The 27039-nt window shown below is 42.7% G+C and overlaps 1 protein-coding gene across 3 annotated transcripts in view; it reads left to right on the top strand.

The window, feature by feature from the left end:
- Positions 1–27039, top strand: part of LOC145342927 (adhesion G protein-coupled receptor L3-like) — a 937845-nt gene that overhangs the window by 729063 nt on the left and 181743 nt on the right. For all 3 annotated transcript variants that reach the window (XM_080188553.1, XM_080188552.1, XM_080188551.1), the window contains exons 7-9: positions 2362–2649; positions 3674–3777; positions 19465–19650. In XM_080188553.1, coding sequence (XP_080044679.1) covers positions 2362–2649; positions 3674–3777; positions 19465–19650 — 578 coding nt within the window. The remainder of the gene's footprint in view (positions 1–2361; positions 2650–3673; positions 3778–19464; positions 19651–27039) is intronic.

Below are 27039 nucleotides of genomic sequence, written 5' to 3'. Positions count from 1 at the left end.
GTGAAAGAGAGAATGTCTGGGGTGCATGGGGTCCTTAATTATGCTGGCTACTTTGCCAAGGCAGTGGGAAGTGTAGACAAAGTCAACGGATGGGTGGTTGGTTTGTGTGATGTATTGGGCTACCTTCACAATCTTTTGTAGTTCCTTGCGGACCTGGGCAGAGCAGGAGCCATACAAGCTGTGATACAACCAGAAAGAATGCTTTCTATGGTGCATCTATAAAAGTTGGTGAAAGTCATGGCTGACATGCCAAATTTCCTTCGTCTTCTGAGAAAGTTGGTGGGCTTTCCTAACTACAGTGTCAGCATGGGAAAGTAGGACAGGTTGTTGATGAGGAAGGTGTAGGGTATCATAACTCACTGATGATTGATCTGAGTTAGCAGAGATGTTCCCACCACAGCTTGCAAGTTTCCCTTCAAGCCACTAACCATCCTGATTTGGAAAAATATCACCATCCTTTCACTATTCCTGGGTCCAAGTCCTGCAACACACTCTCAAACAGCACTATGGGTGTACCCACACCACATGGACTGCAGTGCTTCAAGAAGGCAGCACATCACTGCCTTCTCGAGGGGACTTAGGGATGGATTATAAATGCTGGTTCAGCCAGCGGCATACACATCCCACAAAATAATCCAAAAAACATGTTTAACCTGTGTAGAGAGCTGCAAAAAAGAGCACAACTAATCACTTTATCTGTTTGAAAACTCTTGCGTAATTTTGACAATTGGTGCTTGCTGATCTAAATTATGCCATCCATTTTTTAACACATCTGATAGTTTTACATATCGTTTTTACTTATTGCACATAATGTTAATTGAGAGATTGGCCTGAATTTTCAACCTTGAGATCGGTAGTGGGAGTGAGAAAATTTCAGGTTTGGCCAACCTGCCTCAGGAACAAGTGTCTGTCAAGGCATGATTTATTGTTGGGGTCAGGTGTCAGCTGGAGTCGGGCCAACTGAACTGGGAAGAGCGGAGACAGTCACTGCCGTGAAGCTTTGTTCAAGTAAAAAATGGCAAAGGCCTTTCAGTGAGGCCCTCTTCATCCTCCAAACACTGCCCATTTTCTGGAGAAAAAACTGAACTTATGATCATCCAAAACACTGCTGCTTGTGTCCCAACTTTCACCTTGCACCAAGTCTCAATGACCCCTCACTCTTGTGCTCATTAGTCTACATTGGCAATGCCTTTATTTTTAAATTTCCATCTTTATTTTCAAATTCCTCCATCAGCCTTGCTCTCCAACTCTGTAACCTCCTCAATCAAAACAACTCTCCAAGATACTTGTGGTTCATAGAATCATCAGAGAATTATAGAATCCCAACAGTGCAGAAGGAGGCCATTTGGCCCTTCAAATCTGCACAATCTCTCTGACACAGTGTCTTACCCAGGCCCACCCATTGCCCTGTCCCAATAACCTCACACATATACCTTGCTAATCTCCCTAATCTACACATCATGGGACAGAAAAGAACAATTTAGCATAGCCTAAGCCTAATGCACATCTTTGGGAGAAACCGGAATACCTGGAGGAAAGCCATGTAGACATGGAGACAATGTGCAAACTCCACACAGCCACCCAAGGTGGAATTGAACTCGGGCCCCTGGTGCTGTGAGGTAGTGGTGCTAACCACTGTGCCACCATGCTCCAATTCTGCCTTCTTCTATACCCTTAATATTAATTGCTCCATCTCTGACAACCGTACCTTCAGCTACCAAGGCCCTAAACTCTGTTATACCTCCCTAAGCCTCTCTACCTCTCATTCCTCCTTTAATGCACAGCTTAAAACATATTTCAATGACCACACTTCACAGTCATTTGCCCATACAGTCATTGTGAAATTAAATTCCATTTATATGAGGGGCATGGACAGAATGGATAGTCAGGAGCTTTTTCCCAGGGTGGATGAGTCAATTAATAGGGGGCATAGGTTTAAGATGCGATGTTTAAAGGAAATGTACGAGGCAAGTTTTTTTACGCAGAGGGTGGTGGGTGCTGGGAGAGGTGGTGGAAGCAGTTACAATAGTGACAAATACAAGAATAGGATGGGAATAGAGGGATATGGTCCCTGGAAGGGTGAGGATTTTTCATTCAGTTGGGCAGAATGATCAGTGCAGGCTTAGAGGGCTGAAGGGCCTGTTCCTGTACTGTAATTTTCTTTGTTCTTTAGTGAACAAGCAAGTCCAAATATCTATGGATTGAATCTTAATAGATGATGCTCTTAATATAAATGTCAGTTCACCCTAAGCTAAATTCAAAATTTATCTTATTTAGTCACCGTAAAACTAGTGGCTTTGGAAATGAGGATTTTAATATTTTTCTCAAATGGATAATCATAATCTTGGATCTTCATTTCAGAATCAACATCTTCATCGTTTGTCATGGAAGCTACAAAAAGCCCCATTGTTGAAATGACCACTACCATAGCTACAACAACAATGGCTTCAGGAAGAAGTATCAAGACCACAACAACCCTAGCATCAGAAAATCCTCCCTTAATTCATGGAACCACTGCAAAAACACCAATAGCATCACAGCTCCCTGAGGGACCAGAATGCTGTGAAGCCACAGAAAAAAGGGACATACCTTGGCCCAGAACTCAACCAGGCGAGGTGGCGAGAAGGCCGTGCCCTCTGGGAACAATAGGTAAGAAATTTGTTGCTGAAATCTTTAGTTGACCAGTGGTTTTATTTTCTTAGTTGAAACTTATAAACTATGACTTACTTTTGAATGTTGATTTAGGAAGACGCAGCTTTCGTTTGCTTGATTGTGGATAATGCAATATGGTTTTCAAAGAAAAAAGGGTGATTTAGACATTTAGAGTATCTTTGGCCACTGGAGTTTGAGAACTCTGCAACCTGGACACACTCAAGTGCTGATCTTCTTTCAAAAGTGTAGTTTAACGTACTGTGTTTATTTGAAATCTAATTCTGAATGCCATCAGTCCATTGGACCTTTCCCTTCATCAGCTAGTCATCAGAGCTATAGAATGAATCCAATTTTCCTCACCTTTCCTTGGGCTGAATGGCCTCCTTCTGCATTGTAGGGATTCTATGGTTCTATAATATTTTAAAGCAACTATACTGAACACCGGATACTGATGAATATGCTGTGACGTGGATCAGCCATCTATAAATTGCTTATGTTCATCAGCAAATTTGATCAGGTGGTGGGGGTGGGGTGGGGTGCTGGGTGGGGGAGATCATTTTAAACTTCTCTACTTTAGGGGTGGGGGAGTAATCTAGCAGAAACCTGTTACTGCACTGGACAGATTTCCATCCCATTGATTTCAAGAACTGTAGGAAAAGCTGATATAAATATTGCATTGCTCTTGGATATTGAGTTTTCTAAGGTTAGTAATCGTAGTAAGCCAGCAGATAGGATTTGTTCCTGTGAAATTTGCCTGTAGTCTGGAGGTATTTTCCTGAGTTCTGTGAATGAAAAAACACATACCCACACGTTTGGAGGTTGAGAGGGAAAAGCAAAAGGGAAGCATGAGGAAATCATTGCAATGGACAGTTATAGAACAGTACTGCTGGCTGCATTACCCCTTTTTGATTAGTCAAAATGGTCCATGACAAAAGAAGTACCTGAAAAATTGTGAAACAAAGGGAGCTGATCATTCCATCTATTTACAATTATAGACTTGATGTTTTTTCAATATCTACAGGTGTAGCCACTTATACATGTTTGTCACCTGAAGGACTGTGGGATCCGTTGGGTCCAGATTTGAGTAACTGCAGTTCGCCATGGATAAACTTGCTGTCTAAGAAAGTAAGTAACTGATCGTTTCTACAATTTGCACTCATACAAAATCTACATTGTCATTACACCATCATTTCTTAAATTGCAAAAAACGCTGGAAAATCTCAGCAAATCTGTGGAGAGAGCTAACATTTTGAATCTGGGGGCCCCTTTGTCAGGTGCTCTGATGAAAGGTCATCCAGATTGGAAACATTAGCTCTTTCCACAGATGTTTTTAGACCTGCTGAGATTTTCTAGCATTTCCTGTTTTTTTTTCAGATTCCTGCATCTGCAGTAATTTGCTTTTATTTTGTGAATTGCATTGTTTTCTTTGCAACTGTTTTCAACTTGGGTGGAGTTGTATTGCATAGATCATGACAAAGGAGTGAAAAGAAAATAAAAGGTGGAATGTTGTTACAGCGCTGAGTGTACTGTCAGTCGAACCATGTGTGGGTGTCTGGTCAAGCTTTGGCTAGCCAATTGGCTATGCACAGTCCAGGGACCCAGCCAGTTATGTAGCAGGAGCAGCTAGGAAGGTGCTGACACTGCCGTCAGCTCATGGTGGTTAAAGGTCTGAAGGTGATGTGATCTCCTTTCCTCAGCCAGCCATACTCCAATGTCCCTAGACAGCTGTGACTCTCCCTTCCTCAGACAGCCATAACCTGACTTCCCTGGACATTTGGGATCCTTCTTTCTTCAGACACCCATAACTCGCTATCCCTGAACATCTGCACTCCTCCCTTCCTCAGACAGCCATAGTTCGACTTCCGTGGACAGCTGCAACTGTCCTTGGGCAGCCAGGCCCCAAAATCCCATCGCCCTCCCTTCCCTTGAGGGCTATTTTATGTTTAGGAAGGACAGAAAGGAAAAGGTGATGAAGATGCATTGTTGATTAAAGAAGATGTTAATGCAACATTGAGGAAAGATATTAGTGCAAACAATGTGGAATCTGAAGGGGTAGAGTTAAGAAACACCAAGGGGCAAAAAACATTTATGGGATGGTTTACAGACCACCAAACTGTAGTGGTAATGTTCAGAATTGTATCAGACAGGAAATCAGAGATGCATGTGTTAAAGGAACATTTGTGATGATAAGTAACTTTAATCTGCATATAGATTGGGATAGTCAAATTAGTCATAGTACAATAGAGGAAAAATTTTTGGAGTGTATGCAGAATGGTTTTCTGGACCAACATGTAGAGGAATCAACAAGGGAACAAGCCACCTTGGGTCTGGATCTTGTGCAATGAGAAAAGATTAGTTGGAAATCTAGTTGTGAGAGAACCCTTGGGCACAGCTTCCTCACAGCGCCAGGGACTGGGGTTCGATTCCCAGCTTGGGTCACTTTCCCCGTGTCTGCGTGGGTTTCCTCTGAGTGCTCCGGTTTCCTCCCACAGTCTGAAAGATGTGCTGGTTACGTGCATTAACTCGGAAAGGTGCCGGCAAATTTCACAGTAACTTCATTGCAGTATTAATGTCCTTATCTGTGACTAATAAATATACTTTACTTTATAAGTGGCCATAATTCTTTGTCAAGGTGGATAGTGACATCGTTGATTATGAGACCAGGGTCCTGAACCTCAATAAAGATAATTATTATGAATTGGCTATAATGACAGGGAAATATTACTGAAAAGTGATAAGTGATGGCAGGTATTTAAGGAATGAAGAGGTGAACTCCAAAAATTGTTTATTCCTGTTTGGCGCAAGAGTGGTAAAGGAACTGTGGACAAACCATGGATTACATGGGAAATTAGAGATGGCATAAGATTCAAAAAAGAAGCATACAAATTAGCAAGAAAATACTTCTTGCAAGAAAGTAAGAAAAATCTGAGGATTAGCAGCAAGTTAAAATTCAGCAAAGGAGGACCAAAGGATTGGTTAAGAAAGGGAAAATAGAGTATGCAAGTAAGCTAGCAGAGAACATAAAAAATGAATGTAAAAGTTTGTATAGGTACATAAAGAGAAAAAGATTGACAAAAATGAATGTAGGCCTCTCATAGTCAGAAATGGGAGAATCCACAACGGGCAACAAAGAAATGGCTGAGGAACTAAATTTGTACTTTGCTGCTTCATAAAGGAAACATGAATAACGTACTAGAAGTTCTGAGAGAAACAAGTATTAGTGCAGAGCTGAAGGAAATCAGTATTAATAGAGAAATAGTTTGGGGGAAATTGACGGGATGGATGAATAAGGGCCTGATAATCTTCATCCCGAGTTACCTAAGAACGTGGCCCTGGGAATAGTAGATCCATTGATGGTCATTTTCCAAAATTTTTTGTACTCTGGACTGGTTGCTATAGATTGGAAGGTGGCTAATGTAAGATCGCTATTCAAAAAGAGAGGTAGAGAAAAATTAGAACTATAAACCGAATGTTGGTAAGTTGCCAAAGTCCATTATCAAGGATTTCATAGCTCAGTGTTTGGAAGGCAGTGGTATAATCAGAAAAATTCAGCGTGGATTTACAAAGAGAAGATATGCTTGATGAATCTATTAGAATTCTTTGAGGATGTAACCAGTAGAGTTGAACAAAAAGAACCTGTGGGTATGGTCTACTTAGACTTTCAGAAGGTTTTTGACAAGGTCTCACATAGCAGACTACTACATAAGGTTAAAGTGCATAGGATTGCAGGTAATACCCTGAGATGGATAGAAAGCTGGTTAGCAGATAGGAAGCAAAGAGTTGGCATAACTGGGTCTTTTTCTGATTGGCCAGCACTGACTTGTGGAGTATCGCAGGAATTTATGCTTGGACCCTAGCTGTTCACATTACATATTCATGATTTGGACGAGGAAGCTAAATGTTTATCTCCAAATTTATAGATGATACAAAGCTGGGTGAGAGGGTGAGCTGTGAGGAGGTTGCAGAGATACTTCAGCATGATTTGGCTGAGTGTGTGGCATTTGCATTGTGGATGCAGTATAATATGGATAAATGTGAGATTATCAATTTCAGTAGCAATAATAGTAAGGCAGAATTTATTTGAATGGGTGTAAATTGACAGACATGGATACTCAGTGAGACCTTGGTGCCCTCGTGCATAACTTCTGAAAGTCAGTGCGCAGGTACAACAGGCAGTAAAGAAGGCAAATGCTATTCATACCAAGTGATTTGAGAATAGTAATAGGACTGCAGTTGTATTAGTGAGGCCATACCTAATATATTGTGTGCTGTTCTGGTGTCCTTATCTGAAGAAGGATGTCCTTGCTATAGAAGGAGTGCAACAAAGGTTCACCAGACTGATTCCTGGGATGGCAGGTCTGTCATATGAGGAGAGAGTATATCAGTTAGGATTATATTCTTTGGAATTTAGAAGTGTGAGAAAGGATGTTCTCAAATCCTACAAGGATTATATAGGTTTGATTCAGAAAGAATATTCCTGATGATGGGAGAGTCCAGAACTAAGGGTCATAGTTTGAGGATAAGGCCTAAGGTTTAGGAAGGAGATGAGGAGAAATTTCTTCACCCGGAGAGTGATGAATATGTGGAATTCACTACCACAGAAAGCAGTTGAGGCCAAAATGTGTGATTTCAAGAAGAAATCAAATCTAGCTGCTGGGGCTAAAGGGATCAAGGGATTTAGGGGGAAGGCAGGATCAGGATATTGAATTTGCTGGTCAGCCATGATCAAAATAATTGGCAGAGGAGGCCTGAAGAGCCGAATGGCCTATTCTTGCTTCCAATTTCCATGATTCCTCAGACAGCCATACCCCACATTCTCTGGATAGCCACCACCCATGCTCAGTGCAAGAGCTCAGCCTCCTCTCCCCTTGTGTAACAAAGTTTCCCATACAAGAGACACAGCTGCTACTCCCTCCATGTTCCCCTTTGCTTGCTGCATGATACCTTTAACTGGTCATGAATCTGAAATACCATGAATTTCTTTTTTGCTGCTGAAATAATGACAAGGGTACACTTTAATGCGGTAACCATGTATCTTAATGAGTATGCATGATATGCTAATACATTAAAAATAGCTCTTCATTGCTTGTCACTGCGAACAAAAACACTCTAATTCAACTTAATTCCCAACTTTCATCCCGCTTTCAGGAAATTTACATTTCAGGTCTTGCACACTTAAGTGTCCTTCCCTCAATTCCCACTTCCGGGTGTCTCAGTAGATCCCATGCATAGCCCAAGTAAAGATTGATGGTGAATTGCTCCATACTTTCTCCCATGCTTCAGTGGATGGTGTAAGATGAAAGCTGCAGGCATTGCTATGTATCTACCTGAAAATGTTGACATCGTTTTTGCTTTCATCTGCACTCATTGCATTCAATGACAATTTGACACGAATTGCTCTAATTTGAAATGAATATGATTTCAATTCGATAGCACATACATAAGAACATAAGAAATAGGAGCAGGAGTAGGCCATCTAGCCCTTCGAGCCTGCCCCGCCATTCAATAAGATCATGGCTGATCTGTCGTGGCTCAGTTCCACATTCCCGCCCTCTCCCCATAACCCTTAATCCCCTCTCTTATCAAAAACCCATCAACCCGCGTCTTAAAAATACTTAGCGAGGTAGCCTCCACCACTTCAACGGGCAGAGAATTCCAGAGATTCACCACCCTTTGAGTGAAGAAGTTCCTCCTCAACTCCGTTCTAAACCGCCCCCCCCTTTATCTTGAGGCTGTGCCCCCTAGTCCTACTGTCCTTTCTGAGCGGGAAGAGTCTCTCCACCTCTATCCTATCCATCCCATTCATCATCTTATACGTCTCAATGAGATCTCCCCTCATTCTTCTAAACTCTAACGAGTACAAGCCTAGTTTATTCAGCCTCTCCTCATAGCTCAACCCCCTCAACTCCGGAATCAGCCTAGTAAACCTCCTCTGCACTCCCTCCAAGACCAAAATATCCTTGCGTAAGTACGGCGCCCAAAACTGCACACAGTACTCCAGCTGCGGCCTCACCAATGCCCTATACAGCCGCAGCAACACCTCCCTACTTTTATATTCAATCCCCCTCGCGATGAAGGCCAGCATCCCATTCGCCTTCCTGACCACCTGCTGCACCTGCAAGCTGAGTTTTTGCGACTCATGCACAAGGACCCCAAGGTCCCTCTGCACCGTCGCCTGCTGCAGTTTTTCGCCACGTAAGTAATAGTCCTTCCTACCATTATTCCTACCAAAGTGGACCACCTCGCACTTGCCAACATTAAATTCCATTTGCCATTTCCTGGCCCATTCGCCCAGCCTATCTAGCTCCTTCTGTAGACTCTCCACACCCTCCGCGCAATTTGCCGTTCCACCAATTTTGGTGTCATCAGCAAATTTCGACACCCTACACTCGGTTCCCTCCTCCAGATCATCTATATAAATGGTAAATAGCTGAGGCCCCAGCACCGATCCCTGGGGCACTCCACTAGTCACCATAACATACAAAACTCTCCCAACCCACTCAAAGCTATTCCCACACATGAAATCTATTCCCTCACTCTCAAACCAATCACAGTGCACTCAAAGCACCCGCTCTTGCCTCAGTATCAGAGACCCAAGTTCAATTCCACCCTCTGGTGAATGTGTAGAGTTTGAATGTTCTCCTCATGTCAGCATGGTTTCCTCCATGTGTCCTGCTTTCCTCCCACATTTCACAGGTGTGTAGGTTAGATGGATTAACCATACTAAATTGCCTCTTAGTGTCCAAGGATGTGTAGTTTAGGTGGATTAGCATGGTAAATGCAGGGCTTATGTGGATAAGACGGGGTGTGGGGAGAGGGTGCGGGTAGCGGGATACGTAGGAAACACTTTCGAAGAGTCAATACAGACCAAAAGGGCTGAATAACCTCCTACTGTGCTGTGGGGATTCTTTAACTCAAAGCAGCCCCGGGGTGTTCAAGCGATCCAGGCGATCTTTGTGCATTCGTGGGGATCCAGGCATGCTCGCAGTGATCCCAGGGATCTCAATGATATCCCATCACATTCAAAGCCAATTCGGTGCATTCAAAGATATCCCAGCACACTCAATCCTATCCCACTTGTTCAAAGCTATTAAGCTGTATTCCAAGCTAACCCAACATGCTCAAAACCATCCCCTATCTCTCAAACCTATCCGATGCACTCAAAGCTATTTCAACATGCTCAAAGCTATGCCCACATGCTCAAATATATCTCCAGTGCGCCCAAAGCTTTCGGGCATGCTCAAAGTTATCCCCAGGAGCTCTATCCATTCTGGTGTGCGATTCTCCGCAATCAATTCTCCCCCTCCTCTAGCCACTCTCTCCCCTCCCTCTGGCTGCCCTCTCCCCCTCCCCCCAGCCAATGTCTCCCCTTCCTCCAGCCACTCTCTCTCGCCCCTCCCTCCAGCCGCTCTCTCCCCCCTCCCTCCGGCTCCCCGATTCCCGTCCCGTCCCGTCCCGTCCCTCTGGCCACTCTCTCGCCCCCTCCTGCCAGCCACTCGCCGTCCCACACCCCCTGCCCCCTTGCACCACCAGCCATTATTCCCCCCACTCTTGATCCACTCTCTCTCCAGCCAAGTAAATCAAAAAATCGTTTCAGATAATCAGGAGGACTGACAACTGACAACCCAGTTCAGAGGGAAGATCAAAACCTGAAACATTTTCTCTCTCCACAGGTGCTGGCGGGCCTGCAATGTATTCCCAGAAATTTTTGTTTTTATTTCAATACAGTTCTGTTTCACGCGCTGTGCTAAATGTTTATTTTTACAGAGAGGGGCACAGGTCTTTTTTTAATATTGGCCAAATTGCTTCCATAGTTTTTAACAGAATAACATAATTGTGAGCCAGTTGTTTAGTCCATATACAGAGCTCCTTTAAGTACTAGTCACGGTTTACTGCAGTCTGTAGAAACTTAATGAGCTGTAGCATAAGCATTTCATTTTGCGGAGATCTGAATGCACTCAGTTCTTCTTCAGCTGTTTTTGAAAATGTTAATGTGTCATAAACATTCATCAGCGTTAAAAAGGCATTAAAATGTGGGATACAGTTTTTCACAGATAAAAATGAGGTGAAATTAAAGTATCTGTTGTGTCTTGAATTCACATTAGTGATGTGCAGTGGTGCTGTAAATTGATTTTTATTAGAAAATGAAGACCAGATGGGACTTTTCACCATTAAGTTTTTAGTTTGGAATTTTTTTTTGCAAGCATGCTTTTGTAAAAATGTGATAAATTTGTGTCTGTTCAGTTTGTTTGCTCATTAGACCAAAATGACGAAGGATTCCCTGAAATCTGGATAAATTAGTCAGGCTGAGTTGGAGAACTTGTTTGCTAGGCTTGTGTAAAAGCCTCCATAATGGATAATATTTCTGCTCTAGCGTGTCTGTGTATTCTTAAGGCAATGGACTACTTCAACTCTCATATTGACTAATTTCAGCTCAGTTTTCCTTGACTCGTTTCTAATGTTTGGCACCTTAAATTATCAAATTTCTAAATGTATGATTGCTAGAGTTTGCTTTTTGTTTGGTATAGACTGCAACTCAAAAAGCAACATTTTTATAGGCTTTTACTTTGCTGGAAGGAACATTCACAATTCTTGATTTAAAAATAAATAATTTATTTCAATAATTTTGTAAATACAGTAGGACGTTCAGACATTGGAGAAAAAGTTGCAGACCTGTTGCCACTCTTGGAATATTTGTCCCCTGCATCAAACTTTGTGGGTTCAGACCCCATTCCGGAAACTTGAGCATATAATGTAGGCTGACACTGCTGTGCAGTACTGAGGGAGTGTTGCCTTTTCATGTACTGTCTGAAGGAAGGCAGTGAAGGTATCCTGACCAATATATACCCCTCAACCAACATTACTGAAGCAGATTACCTGGCTAGTTATCTCATTGTAGTTTGTGGGATCTTGCGCACTTAATATTGACTATACAGTTTTCCAATACAAGCAGCGAGTCCCTGCAAAAGTTTTTAATTAGCAGTGAAACATCTTGGGCATTCTGTAAAAAGTATGAAGGCAAGTTATTTAACTGAAACCAAACCCAGCCAATATAATGACCTAACTATGTTAGGGCTTGTGGGTTCCAACAGAAAAAGAAAAGACTTGGTTTGCACACACAGATTCAATGTAACATACAACTGGTTTATTGAAAGGGATGTTGAACGGAATTTTCTCTAAGTGTAGAATGGGTGAGAAAACAGTATGCCAGGGAAGTTAGCTGCAGACAATAAGTGCTGGCCTGCCAAAGATGCCCATATCTCACAGTTGAATTTTTAAAAATCGAAAGGAGCACACTGGACCGATCGACCAGCATGGTGAGCCAGTAAGATCACATCTGTTCTCTCCTCTACACAGAATACAAAACTGAAAGTAAATCAACAACTTTATGACATCGTTATCAAATCATGTGACAAGCTCTTCAACCTTTTTAAATATGTAACAGACATTTGAATATTCTAATATTCAGAACCTTTTGTTTTCATGGTCTCATGGATTAAAACAAAATCAAAATGCTGTATAATTGTGGCAATAATAGTATAGTGGTTATCTTGTTATGCAATCCAACTTGTTGTTCTGTGGAGCAGAAACTGGGAACTCCAAGTCCCACAGGCTTCGGGAGTTTTGCGCATGCGTAGGCTGGTGTTGTGCCTGCCATACAGTCCGCTTTAATCTTTATACAGTGGACAAATAACTGCAAGTAGATGTCTTGTTAGTACAACCAATATCTATTTAAGACACACAATCGATAATCATCCACCCAACCAACAATAAATTATCTTTACAGAAAATACTCAAATTCAAATCCAATACAAGACCTTGACTTAACTTTGTGTGACTAACAAGTACTCAAGCAGATATTGGCCTTTATATGTGCGCTGGTCTCGGTCATCCACTGGTCTGGTCCTTTGGTCTGGCCTGGCACTTTGGCTCTGGTCTTCCTCCCTTTTCGGGTATGGTGGCTCTCCTCATGCTGGTCGTCGCTGGCAATGGTCACTGGTGTTGTAGCTCGTCCGTGGAGTCAGAGAGAAAGAGAGAGAGATTCTTGGTTGTGCAGCACCCTTTATACCCTGTTGGGTTTCGCGCTCCTTTTGGCCATTGCCAATCAATCGATCAGGACTTGATCACCCTGATCGATAAAATCCAGTTGGGTGCTGCCATACCAATCCCCAACGGCCATGTCTGCAGGTGCTGGGGGCACATAGGGTTCACACCTCCCTCCCAAATAAGGTGTAAATGCGCCCTTAAGTCTGGTAAAAAACCCAGTTTGACCAGAAAGTCTGTTTTGTTCTGGAGATGACCCATATCCTATGTATTCACTCGTCTGGGTTGCAGCCTGTTTATCTGCATCTTTTAGGCTGCGGCCTGTTGTTTTAGTTCTTGCCCAATTGTCCCAGAGTGCTTTATAAATCGCCATTTTAGATGGCCTGTTTGTACATTCATGGCCACAGTGGTTATCTTACTGCTCTTGTAACTCAGGAGCCTGGACTAAATTTCTGAAGATATATGTTCATATCCCATCAGAGAAGCTTGGGAAATCAGTAACAGAGACTATGAAACTCCTGGATTGTCAGAAAAAGACATCTGGTTTACTAATGTCTTTCAGGGAGGGAAATCTGCTGTCCTTGATCATGTTAGCCTTTTTGCAAGACTCCAGATCTACAGCACTGTGTTGACTCTTCCCTGCCCTCTGAATGGCCTAGCAAATCACTCAGTTGCACATGAATGGGCAATGAAAGCTAACTTTGCCAGTTTCAATTTTTTCCAGAAAGATGAGAGATCTTTAAAGCTCATCTCTATTTCCTCAGACTTATACTTAATACAAATACACATAATCTTGTTTGGACAAGAATCAAGTGGTGTATATGTGAATTTAAAGAAAGCAAACAAATTAAGTGGTAACATTCATCACATGCACATATGTATAAATTATAAACATGTAAAAACAAAAAGGTCATTAAATTCCTATTGAAGAGGGATGTTTTTGAGTTTTTACAAGTGTGATCTCACATCTGCACAATTGTCATGCGGTCTCTTTACAATGGCCTCTGCATGTGCCTCACTGAAATCCTGGCACTTGTCATCTCTTCACCATCATCACAAGAGACATCTTGGTTTTCCACATCTCCCCCAGCTAAAGCATCCTCCCTTTGGAGGACAAAGTTGTGCAGGGCATAGCATGCAACAATGAAGTGGGACGCTCTCTGGATGAGTATTGAAAAGCCCGCTTTAGCAGTCAAAACAGATGCACGTCATAGTTAGGAATCTCATTGTTCTGTCATTGAGTTGTGGAGACATGTGCACCATTGCTGCTCTCTTCAGCAGCATTCTGCAGATGGCCAAGTGGCATCACGAGCCAGGTCTTCTGTGGATATCCCTTGTCCCCAGTGAGCCAGACCTGTAATCACCAAGGTCTTTTAAAAACCTGTGGCACCTGGAAATTCAGAACTTGGGTGTTGTGAGAACTGCCTGGGAACAGAGCACAAAATGCATGATTTCTGTGATTTCATATCAGCTGCACTTTCAAAGACTGGAAATCTTCCCTATTGATAAATCTGACTGGCTTTTGCCAGGAAGCTCTCAAGGCCATATGTGTGCAGTCAGTAGTCCCTTGCACTTGTGCGAAACCAGAGATTGCTGCAAAACAGAACACTCTTGCAGCCTAGCTTTCCTGAACAAGACATTCGTTACCTCCAGTTTGCATTTGTGCATCTTTGAGGGATGCTGCACAGGTCCCCAGTGGAGTGTGGAAGGAGTTACGAGCAAAGAGGTTTAAGGCTATGGTGGCCATTAATATCACTGGCATGGGAATGCCTCCTAATCTTTGCAGCCACGGGCCCTCGTGGGAAAGGTGGTAGATGTGAGCAACCATAAGGGACATTCTAAGGCACCTTCGGCATTGTCTTTTGTTCAGTTGTAGATAGGTGCACTGCCTGTGCAATAACAGGGGACATGCCATTGCACTGGCCCCTGGTTGCCAGTATCCTGATTTCTTTGGGGCCCTGTTGGTCAGGTCATTACACATCCTGGCTCTGTGCTAACTTGCGATGGGTCTCCTCTTCTACTACTCGATGGAATCAGTAGAACATCAAGGGTTCCTGGAGCCTGCATCGTCTAGGCCTGAGTACATCTTGGAACAAAGTGCAGAAATCTAATGAGCATATTCTTTGCAGATTTGATCCATCTCAGAGCCACAAAGCCAGTGCTAAGTCCTGTGTCTAGGATCCATGTAGGCATGGCATCCTCATCCCACTGTTTCCAGGAGAAGGTTTTCCATGTTCTGCACATGGAGACATTGCTCTTTGACGGGGATGATGAAAGCCACGTGTAAGAATCCTCCCTCAGACATGATTCAACTTCCTTCCACTACCCTCAAATTCTATAGAAAAGCTATTACCTTGGCAGCATAGGCAAATTTACCATCGGAGCCCTTGTCAGCTATAATTATTTATCCAAGTAGTTGGAGGTTTAGATTTGGTTGGCTATCATCTAACAGCCGTGCCCCTTGGAGGATTGATCTCTCTCTCTCTCTCTTCATCACTGTTTCTGACAGCAGTCGATGGCAAATTGCACAGAATGAACAGCTGCTCCAGTCTGCGCTGGGATCTTGATGTTATTAGATTTCTGACTCAGAAATAAACCTGCTGCCATGTAGGCTTCACCATAGAGAGGAGAATACAACTTAATGTGGTTGCACCCAGTTGTCTCATGATTATTAGGATTTTCTTTGGTCAAGTGTGCTGACCTTGAATTCCACCCACCTGAGAAGACCGTCCCACTTGAGGACTTGCATATAGAGCAACTGTGTTTTCAAGGAGATATTTAAAAATGATGCACATCACATTTCAAACTTGCTCCCACCTTCTACATTCCCTTGTCACCCACTAACCTCCCCCTCCCCCTTTATCTTGACCCACCCAATAAAATCATTCTTCTCCCCCCGTCATCCATGAAGCTAGCCTTGAACCTACAGCTGTTGCCCTCCATATGCCCACTCTGATCATTCCCATTATCGAAGCCACCTGTGTTGTCTGTCTTCCTGATGCCCCCTCATGAAATCTTGGACCTACCATCCGACCACATTCAATGTTTTAAAGTGACAGTAATGGATAGGTTTTGGTGGGGGGCTGGTGGTGGTTGAAGCCACGTGGAGAATACTGCATTGATGAAAGGGAAATCATGCCTGACAAATCTACCAAAATTCTTTAAGGATGCAGCTAGAGCTGAGAGTGAATGTGGTTGATTTAGACTTTCAGAAGGGTTTCAACAATAACGGATTACGATGTAAAGTTAAAGTGTCTTGAGCTGGATAAAAAGCTGGTTCGTAGACAGCAAGCAGAGTTGGAATAAATGGGTATTTTTCCAATTGGCAGGCAGTGACTAGTGCGGTACTGCAGGGATCTGTGCTAGGCCCTCAACTGTTCACGTTATATATTAATAATCTGGACAAGGAAACTGAATGTATTATCTCCAGATTTGCAGATGATACAAAGCTGGGTGGGAGGGTGAGCTGTGAGGACGATGCAGAGATGCTTCAGCATGATTTGGACAGGCTAATCATGTCAGTACTTCAGTAATAAAATAAATTATTATTTGAATGGATGTAAATTGAGAGAGATGGATACTCAGCAAAATCTTGGTGTCCTCGTACATCAGCCATTGAAACTGAGTACAGAGGTAGAGCAGGCAGTAAAGAAAGCAATTGTTATGTTGGCCTTCATAGCTCGAGGATTTGAGTTTTTGATTAGGGATGTTTTACTCAACTGTTCAGGGCATTGGTGAGGTCACATGTGGAATATTGTGTCCGGTTTAGGTGTCCTTATCTGAGGAAGGAGGTTCTTGCAACAGAGGGAGTGCAGCAAAGGTTTGTCAGTTGATTCCTGGGATGGCAGGTCTGTCATATGAGGAGAGACCAAGTCACGTAAGATTATATTCATTGGCATTTAAAAGAGCGATAGGGAATCTCATAAAAACTTATAAAATTTTAACAGGGTTAGACAAGGTAGATTCAGAAAGAACGTTCCTGATGATTGGGGAGTACAGAACTAGGGGTCTGAGCTTGAGGATAAAGTGTAAACCTTTTAGGACTGAGATGAGGAAAAATTTCTTCACCTAGGGAGCGAAAGTACGGAATTCACTACCACAGAAGGTAGTTGAAGTCAAAATGTGTGATTTCAAGAAGGAATTAGATAAAGCTCTTGGGGCTAAAGTGGTCAAGGAATATGATTGGGAGTGGGGGGTTGGCGGCAGGCCAGGGTATTGATTTTGATAATCAGCCATAATCAATGAATGGTGGAGCAAGTTCAAAAGGCCAAATGGCCTAATCTTGCTTTTTTTTATGTATGTTTCTATGTAATAGTTGTAGTAATTCGTCAAGACTAATGAGAGGATCTTCATGGGTGACGACGAGAAGAGGAATCGTTTTATTGGGTGTTTCAAGGGTTGCAGTGGAGGTTGGTAGATGATGAGAGGTTGAAAGGTTTAAAATGTAATATACGCTATTTTTTAAATGCCACCTTGAAAATAAATGCACTCCACCTAGGTTACAAACGTAAATGTGAGCTTTCAAATTCTAATTTGGATGAGGATCTTAATTCAGATGAGCTGGCTTTTTAATGAGCGTATATGACATGCTAATACATGCATATAGCTTCCAGAACTTGTTCATTGGGAAGCTCGACCTGCATTTAAAGTCCAGAGAATATAATTGCAAAGGTTAATTCCTCTGTTTGGAAACATATGTTTAGCTCACGCCACATTAAGTTCCCTCCGCTCGCCAAGCTTCCTGCTGCTGGTGGATTCTCCAAAGATTCCACCTATTGCTGTTAGCACCTCCTGTATCTCCTGTATCTGCTCTCTGATTACAGGTTGTGATCTCCTGTATCTGCTCTCTGATTGCAGGTTGTGAATTCCTGTATCTGCTCTCTGATTACAGGTTGTGATCTCCGGTATCTGCTCTCTGATTACAGGTTGTGATCTCCTGCTCTCTGATTGCAGGTTGTGACCTCCTGTATCTGGTCTCTGATTGCAGGTTGTGAATTCCTGTATCTGCTCTCTGATTACAGGTTATGATCTCCGGTATCTGCTCTCTGATTACAGGTTGTGACCTCCTGTATCTGCTCTCTGATTACAGGTTGTGACCTCCTGTATCTGCTCTCTGATTACAGATTGTGACCTCCTGTATCTGCTCTCTGATTACAGGTTGTGATCTCCTGTATCTGCTCTCTGATTGCAGGTTGTGCAGAGGTTGAATCATAAATCATGGCTGAGGAACCAACTATACCCCTGATGTTTGGTTGATTTGAATGAAAGAATCATTTGTATCCCTGCGAGAAATGCAAATTATTTTCTCATAGTGTGCACAAATGAAGTAATAGCAGCACCTAATTGGATTGTTCCCATTTGATGGTTCATAGGTATAGGAACAGCTTCATGCAGACAGCCAGGTGAATTTACAGAGTCGTAAAACTGCAGTTGCCTTTAATGAAGTTGGTTACTGCTGAATGAATGAAACAGGACTTCTCTGCAGCAGTGGATGCAAAATGCTTGACTCTTCTGACCAATTTTGATTACATCTGAGGCATAAAACTTAACCTGTATGAGTTCCTTCTGGTTGGGCTTCTAACAAGGTTTAATATTCTCTTTAATTTTAACACAATTTGTAATGGGAAGGCTAGACAAAAAGGCCGTTATGACTTTGTCAGTCCTTTCCTAATTATCCTTCCAGTAGATTGCTATCTAATTAAAAATACAGACCAGGATTTTCCAGCCCATCTGCAGCGGGTTTTCCAGCAATAGAGGTGGCTCTCCATTGGCCACCAACAGAACCTTTTGGTCCTGCCAAAATCAATGGCCATTTGCATTACTCATTGGCTGCACCACCAAGGAATCTGCCACAGCAGATTGCCTTCAGCAGGACCAGAAGATTCCACCAGTGGGAAGGGCTGGAAAATCCCAGTCACAGCCTTCAGCTGCCATTCCTCAAATAATGGGCGGAATTCTCTAATCTTGTTTGCACTGCCCTCCTGCCAGCAAGAATGGAGAATTTGGCACTCAGCCAAAACTCCATTCACTGCAGCGGTACTGGAGAATCCCAGATGTGGCCGAGGTCAGGGGTTTCTGGTGAATATTTCTGCTCAACGTAGGGTGCTATTCTATACTGCCAGGTGGAATTCTACTGCACTTTTCAGAGTTTGGGGTATGAATTTTGTAGTTGTTTGCTCATATATTAAAAAGTGATTTTAAAAAATGCTTATATGTAAATTGGCAAGTCTAAGCATGATGGATTATTAATTTCCCATTCAAAATCAAGCAATATCAACACAGTTTTCCATTTAGTTAGTTTGTGGAGTTCAGATTGCATCCACACATGTGACCTCTCTCATTGCTGGAAATCCTCACCCGAGAGGACCACAGAAGATGTTTGAAAACAATGGCATTCACCGGTATAATGAGTATTAAGCACAAAGCACAAGTGCCTTTTAAAAGGACTATTCCTTAATCCCATGATGGAGTCATTTGCCTTACCAGACGATGAGAGTGGTGAGGGATTGGAATGCCCTGCCTGCTGCAGTTGTAAATGCGCCTAGTTTGGGGGCGTTTAAGAGATCCGTGGATAGGTTTATGGATGGAAAGGGATTGGTTTAGGTTAGAGGGTCATTGCTTTTTAATTGGTCGGCGCAACATCGTGGGCTGAAGGGCCTGTTCTGCGCTGTAATGTTCTATGTTCTATGATGATTGAAAATACATTGAGCAATGAAGCCTATTTCAATAAAATATACTTCTTTAAATTGGCATTTTTTTAAATTACAGGTTCGATCTGGTGAGACTGCTGCCAATATTGCTCGAGAACTTGCAGAACAGACAAAAAGTATGATTCATGCTGGTGATATATTGTTCTCTGTAAAGCTCATGGAACAGCTGGTGGATTTGTTAAATGTGCAACTTCGGAACCTCACACCAGGTGGAAAAGACAGTGCAGCTCGCAGCCTGAACAAGGTAGGAAATCTAGACCGTTGCTTGGTTTTGCTCACTTCTCCTTCCTTCCCTTTTTTTCTGTGATTCACACGAAATTACAGCAGGATATTGATCGGTTGAAGACTTGGGTGAAGAGATAGCAAATGGAGTTTACTCCAGACATATGTGAGGTAAATGCATTTTGGAAGGCCCAATAAAGATAGGAAGTGTACAGTAAATGATAGAACCTTAAGAGTATTGATAGACGATGGATCTGGGTGCATGGGTACAAGGTCACTGAAAGTGACAATGCAGGCAGAGAAAGTAGTCAAGAAGGCATACGACATGCTTGCCTTCATCGGCTGGGGCATTGAGTTTAAAAATTGGCAAGTCATGTTGAAGTTTTGTAGAACCTTTGTTCGGCCACACTTGGAATATAGTGTTCAGTTCTGATTGCCGCACTACCAGAAGGATGTGGAGGCTCTAGGTTTCCTCTGAGTGCTCCAGTTTCCACCCACAGAAACGATTTACCAGGATATTGCCTGATATGGAGGTTAATAGCTATGAAGAGAGGTTCGTTTGTTCTCACTGAAATGATGGAGGTTGAAGGGGGCCCAATTAGAAGTCTACAAGATTATGAAGAGCATGGACAGAGTGGATAGTCAGAAGCTTTTTCCCAGGGTAGAAGAGTCAATTACTAGAGAGCACAGGGTTAAGGTTGGAGGGGCAAGGTTTAAAGGAGATGTACACAGAGGGTGGTGGGTGCCTGGAACTCATTGCTAGGGGAGGCAGTGGAAGCAGATACGGTAGTGACATTTAAAAGGCGCCTTGACAAATACATGAATAGGATGGGAATAGAGGGATATGGTTCCCAGAAGGGTAGGGGGTTTTACTTCAGTTGGGCAACGTGGTTGGTGCAGACTAGGAGGGCCGAAGGGCCTATCCTGTGCTGTAATTTTCTTTGTTCTAAATTGGATGAGGCCATCTGGAAAGACCTAGAGAAAGGAATCTTTATGATCAGGATGCATGGTCACATCAGTTTCCATAGTTTAAGTGTCATTCTATGGGATAGCTGCCAAACCTTTCCAAAATTTGTTTGAACAATTCCCGCAGAGTTGCTTGAGAGAATAGGGGCTGAATTTTCATCCTCAAAGCGGTAGTGGGAGTCAGCAATATTTTCCCACAAGGGTGGGTTTTTATTGTGGGGGTGTTGGTGGATACGAGCTGCAGTCAGGCCAGCCAGCTGGAAAAAATATTTGGATGTACGACAGGGTCCGCTGGGTGCTAGGACAGGCTGTTTAAAATATCCTCCTCAGTTTTGTGGGACTTTGTCACTGTAATAATACAAATAGGAAGGCCCTCCGGCCTGGACTCTTCAAACTTCTTCTCCATCCACAAACTCCCTGTGCTCAATCCATGCCATATTATGCCCTCTATTCATTCCCTCTGGCTGCTTCTGATCTACCCCCCGCCTCCCCCCCAACCCACGTCAGGACATGCCACCACCCCCACCTCTATGGACCCACTTGCTCCCTGCCAAAATGCAGCACCTCCAATTCCACTTACTATGTCCTAAATAGAAGTAATGAGCCCCATATCACAGGAAGATTTCTTTTCAAAAGGCTTTTAAGAAAAGTCATTTGTTGATAACTTTCCATTTTCTCAGATAAATTCCTTTTAGCACAGGCCAATTAAAATGTCAAATCAACCAGACTCTTGAAAGTGCCAGTAGCTGAAACTGTAAACACTAAACCACTTTATCTTATTTAAATAAACGTTGTACAATTGACTGCATTGATCAGAGCCAGACCTGACCTGTCAATCAAGCAAATTTTCTCTGGGGGTCAGATGTTTTAGCACTCTAATGGATACCAAGCTATGTAAGGTATTCTTGGCTTAAAGTCCTGAAATCTATTAGCCTGTGGATATACCTCAGCCCTTGGAAACGCATTGTATGATTGATAGCTCTGGCTCTCTGATCAACTGTACAGTGTTTATTTACCCCATGGAAAGAGATTTCTAATGCTTCTATTTTCTATTGTTGATAGTTCAAAGCATCTGATTGACACTTTTCAGTAAGTGCAAAAATATCATGAATAATTGTTTTTAAAGGCATTTTGCACATCTTGCTGTGACTACAGGCTTTATTGATTCTCTGCAGTATATAGTGGATGAATACCATATAGGTTTGAGCTGCGTTACTTAGTATGAGGGACCATAGGGTTTTTTGGGAGCATTCTGTAGCATGGGATGCAGTGGGCACAGTGGCACAGTGGTTAGCATTGCTACCTCTCAGCGGAGGGACCTGAATTCAATTCTGGCCTTGGATGACTGTCATTGTGGAGATTGCACATTCTCCCTGTGTCTGCATGGGTTTTCTCTGAGTGCTCCAGTTTCCACCCACAGTCTCAAGATGTTTAGGTTAGGGGGATTAGCAGGGTAAATACATGGGGTCACAGGGATAGGGCCTGGAGAAGAGAGTCGGTGCAGACTCGATGGGTGAAATGATTACCTTCTGCACTGTAGGGACCCTATTATTCTATTATTCTGTGAGGTTTCTCTGGCCGGTATACCTTGGCAGGTGGCATAGGAGGGCTGTGGAGATTGTTTGGGGAGGCAAACCTATTAGAGCATGTGAGCAAGGGAGTTGTTTTGGGGAGATATCTTGGAATGAGCAGCATAAGGGACCATTGGGGTTACTGGAGAGGCATACCTTGGCTTGGTGATATGAGGGGCCAGAGGAATTGTTTTGGGGGGGTCTATGTTAGTATGGCAAGGTGGGGGGGAAGCATGAGGAGAACCTTTTAAAAATACTTCCTCTTGCAGTCTATGGTCAACAACATCTCAGGCAGTTCTTTTCACCTGAACCAACCCGTATTCTTAACAGACACTCCTGAAATTTGCAAATGGGGTTGTCATACCAAAATTGGGTCGTGGATGTTATTTTTACAGGTCGAGGGATTCTCCCCTGCACCACAAAATCCAGCCTACTTTTTCTGAAAAAAGTATTTAACTGAAAATAATTTATTTTTATATGCAGGTTGCTTCTTTCTTATATAAACCATCGCACTTCCCTTTTGGAGGACCCTTATACAGCAGGGGTATATTTGAATTGGGCTTTAATCTCTCTGATTTTGGATAGCTACTGGAGATTTAATTTCCTGTGACAGCTACTGCCTAAAGCTTTCGTGTAAGAATCCTTTGTGTGTTCCTAAATGAGCTAACAATTGCTTAAAAATAGCATTGAAAGGAATTTGCCACAAACTTAGTTTAATAGTACAGCGTCAAAGGAATTTGAACTTTGGGAGCTCAACAGTTTTGATTTTCAATCAGTTCAAATTAATATATAATTTTTACAAAAGTACAATGAATATCAAAGTGTGGCACCTGGGACACATCCCTTAGGTTGGAAGCAATTTGTGTAACCGCAAGAAGTAGACAGTAGGGTTTAGTTCAAAGAGCAGGAGAGTCCTGATGCAACACTGCTGAGTGCAGACTTCCTATTATTCCAGATTTGATTACACAATTTTATCATGGATTTACAATGGAGCCAACTTGAGCATTGTAAGCATGAGTGTTGCCACATTTCCCATTGTTCCAAACTAAGTTAAGAAAAAAACATCTGTGGCACATTGATTAACACCGTGCCTTACAACACCAGGGACCCAGGTTCAGTTCCAGTCTGTGCAGAGTTAGCTCATTCTCCCCATGGCTACATGGGTTTCCTCCAGGTGCTCTGGTTTTCTCCCACACTCCAAAGGCACGGGTTAGGTGGATTGGCCATGCTAGTGTCTCTTAGTGTCAGGGGGACTAGCAGGGTAAATACATGGGGTTATGGGGATAGGGTCCAGGGGGATTGTTGTCAGTACAGGCTCAATGGGCCAAATGGCTTCTTTTTGCCCTATAATTTTAAAAGCCCCTTTTCCAGTTCTCGGAGTCTGGATAGTCTAAATGTAAGATACCTCAGTGACAGAAAATCATGGGCTAGAATTTTATTTGCAGGGTGCTGCTAAGTATAGTCTTGTCATACCAACAGTGTTTAGTTTTGTGAAAATCAAGTAGGATGTTGAATTCTGCACTCGGTAACAATAGAATAATAAAACAGTTTTGTGCTATGATGGGGTGATAAAGAATGCATTTCTAAGCATCAGGCTTGGAAAACCAACCAACATGATGAATTCCTTGTGGGCAATGTGCAGGTTACTGCCCAAAAACATAGGCTTCCCTGTGCCAAAGGAAATCAATTGCAAAATGTCAAATGTTCTTAAAGCAAAATTTAGCAGGGGCAAAAACTTGATGGAGAAAGCTAGCACGAGGGGGCATGGCTTTAAATTAAGGGGGGGTAGTTATAGGACGGATGTCAGGGGTAGGCTGTTTACCCAGATGGTGGTGAGGGATTGGAATGCCCTGCCTGCTGCGGTTGTAAATGCGCCTAGTTTGGGGGCGTTTAAGAGATCCGTGGATAGATTTATGGACGAAAAGGGATTGGTTTAGGTTAGTGGGTCATTGTTTTTTAACTGGTCGGTGCAACATCGTGGGCCGAAGGGCCTGTTCTGCGCTGTAGTGTTCTATGTTCTATGTTCTATTTTGCATCCACATGGATTTAAAAAGAAATTTTGTGTTTCTTTGCAGTCTTTCATTAAATTCTTGGTGACTTGTTTAGCTGTTCCATTTTAAATAGTGTGGTTAAGTGATGGGCGACTTGCAGCACTGCATTGGATGCTTCCTCAAAACACTATTTGACATGATATAGTAACTTGTATATCCAATTTACAACACTGAATGACATTGATTTTCAATGATCAGATACTACAAATTGCCCATAAAGTCGGCATATCTATTTATAAAACCTTAAGTGCATGTGGAAATACACTCCATTTCTGTACAATCAACAGCATGCTTAATGGTAGATACTCAAAAGCTTGAAGACAAAAAGGCAATAAAATTATTTAGTGGCATTGGTGTGGTTAAGTCAGAGCTACAGAATTCAGTTAAACACAGTTGACACATGTATAATGAGCAAGACAGACTTTTTAAATAAAGATATCGATATTAACCCACCCACTGACAGAAATGAAGTGGTCATTAAAGTCAGTCAAAAGGGAAAGTATTACTGGCCCAACCTTATTGAATTTTCAGAGGATGTAACAAAGAAACCTGTCAGTGGGAATTTAGTAGATCTAATTCATCTGTATTTTCAAAATGATTTTGATAAGGTGCCTACAGTAGACTATTGGATAAGGTTAGAGAGTGTAAAGTCAGGGAAAAGTGGCAAAATGGATTGCTCGCTGGCTTCAAGACAAAAAGCAGAGAGTGGGAGTAAAGGATATTTATTCAGAGTGACAAAGGTGGGAAGTGATATTCTGCAAGGATCAGTGCTGGGACCATGGCTGTTCACAATTTACATTAATGATTTGGAATCAAAACACAATTTCAAAATTTGCGGTTGGCACCAAATCAGGAGGGCTTGTCAATACTGAGGAGGACTGCAAGAAATTAAAGGCTTCCGATAATAGACTTGCAGAATGGGCAAATAATTATCAAATGATATTCAACATAAATAATTGTGAAGTAGTGCATTTGGTAGGAAGAATAGAAAAGTCCAAGAACAATCACTTAGTTATGGTACAAGTTTGCAAGGCCATATAGAAGCAAACCGAGCACTCGGCTTTATTTTCAGAGGGATAGAATTGAAAAATGGGAAAGTTATGGTAAGTCTGTGTAGAACCATGGCTAAATCACACTGAGGGCATTGCTTACAGTTCTAGTTATGTTATAGAAAGACTATGGAAGACTATACAGACTATAAAGACTATACAGAGGCTATGGAACATAGAACATAGAACATTACAGCGCAGTACAGGCCCTTCAGCCCTCGATGTTGCACCGACCAGTGGAACCAATCTAATGACCCTCTAACCTAAACTATTCCGATGTTATCCATATGCCTATCCACTGACCATTTGAACGCCCTTAAAGTTGGCGAGTCCACAACTGCTGCAGGCAGGGCGTTCCACGACCTTACTACCCTCTGAGTAAAGAACCTACCTCTGACATCCGTCCTATAATTACCACCCCTTAATTTAGAGCTATGTCCCCTCGTGTTGGCCATCACCATCTGAGGTAAAAGGCTCTCACTGTCCACCCTATCCAATCCTTTGATCATCTTGTATGCCTCAATCAGGTCACCCCGTAACCTTCTTCTCTCCAATGAAAATAACCTCAAGTCCCTCAGCCTTTCCTCATAAGACCTTCCCACCATACCAGGCAACATCCTGGTAAACCTCCTCTGCACCCTTTCCAATGCCTCCACATCTTTCTTATAATGCAGCGACCAGAACTGTACGCAATACTCCAAGCGCGGCCGCACCAGAGTTTTGTACAGTTGTAACATGACCTCACGGCTCCGAAATTCAATCCCTCTACCAATAAAAGCTAACACACCGTACGCCTTCTTAACAACCTTATCAACCTGGGTGCCAACTTTCAGGCAGCTATGCACATGTACCGTGAGATCTCTCTGCTCGTCAACACTACTAAGAGTCCTTCCATTAGCCCTATATTCTGTACTCCTGTTATTCTTACCAAAGTGAACCACCTCACACTTTTCCGTATTAAACTCCATCTGCCACCTCTCGGCCCAGCTCTGCAGCTTATCTATGTCCCTCTGCAAACTGTAACATCCATCCTCGCTGTCTACAACTCCTCCAACTTTGGTGTCATCAGCAAATTTACTAACCCATCCTTCTATACCCTCAACTAGGTCATTTATAAAAATGACAAACAGCAGTGGCCCCAAAACAGATCCTTGAGGTACACCATTTGTAACTGAACTCCAGATTGAATATTTCCCATCAACCACCACCCTCTGCCTTCTATCAGCTAGCCAATTCCTGATCCAAACTGCTAAATGACCCTCAATCCCATGCATCTGCATTTTCTGCAATAGCCTACCATGGGGAACCTTATCAAATGCTTTGCTAAAATCCATATACACCACGTCAACTGCCTTACCCTTATCTACCTCTTTGGTCACCTTTTCAAAAAACTCGATAAGGTTTGTGAGGCATGACCTACCCTTCACAAAACCATGTTGACTATCCCTAATCAATTTATTTCCCTCGAGATGATTATAAATCCTCTTATAATTCTTTCCAAAACTTTGCCCACAACAGAAGTAAGGCTCACTGGTCTATAATTCCCAGGATGATCTCTACTCCCCTTCTTGAACAAGAGGACAACGTTTGCTATTCTCCAGTCTTCCGGCACTATACCTGAAGCCAATGACGACATGAAGATCAAAGCCAAAGGCTCTGCAATCTCCTCCCTAGCCTCCCAGAGAATCCTAGCGTAAATCCCAGCCAGCCCAGGGGACTTATCTATTTTCATACTCTCAAGAATTGCCAACACCTCCTCCTTATGTACCTCAAT

The sequence above is a fragment of the Carcharhinus amblyrhynchos genome, chromosome 5 (assembly GCF_965287045.1).
Source record: "Carcharhinus amblyrhynchos chromosome 5, sCarAmb.v2.hapA, whole genome shotgun sequence".
Lineage (NCBI taxonomy): Eukaryota > Metazoa > Chordata > Chondrichthyes > Carcharhiniformes > Carcharhinidae > Carcharhinus > Carcharhinus amblyrhynchos.
This window is presented reverse-complemented; position numbering and strand designations above follow the sequence as displayed.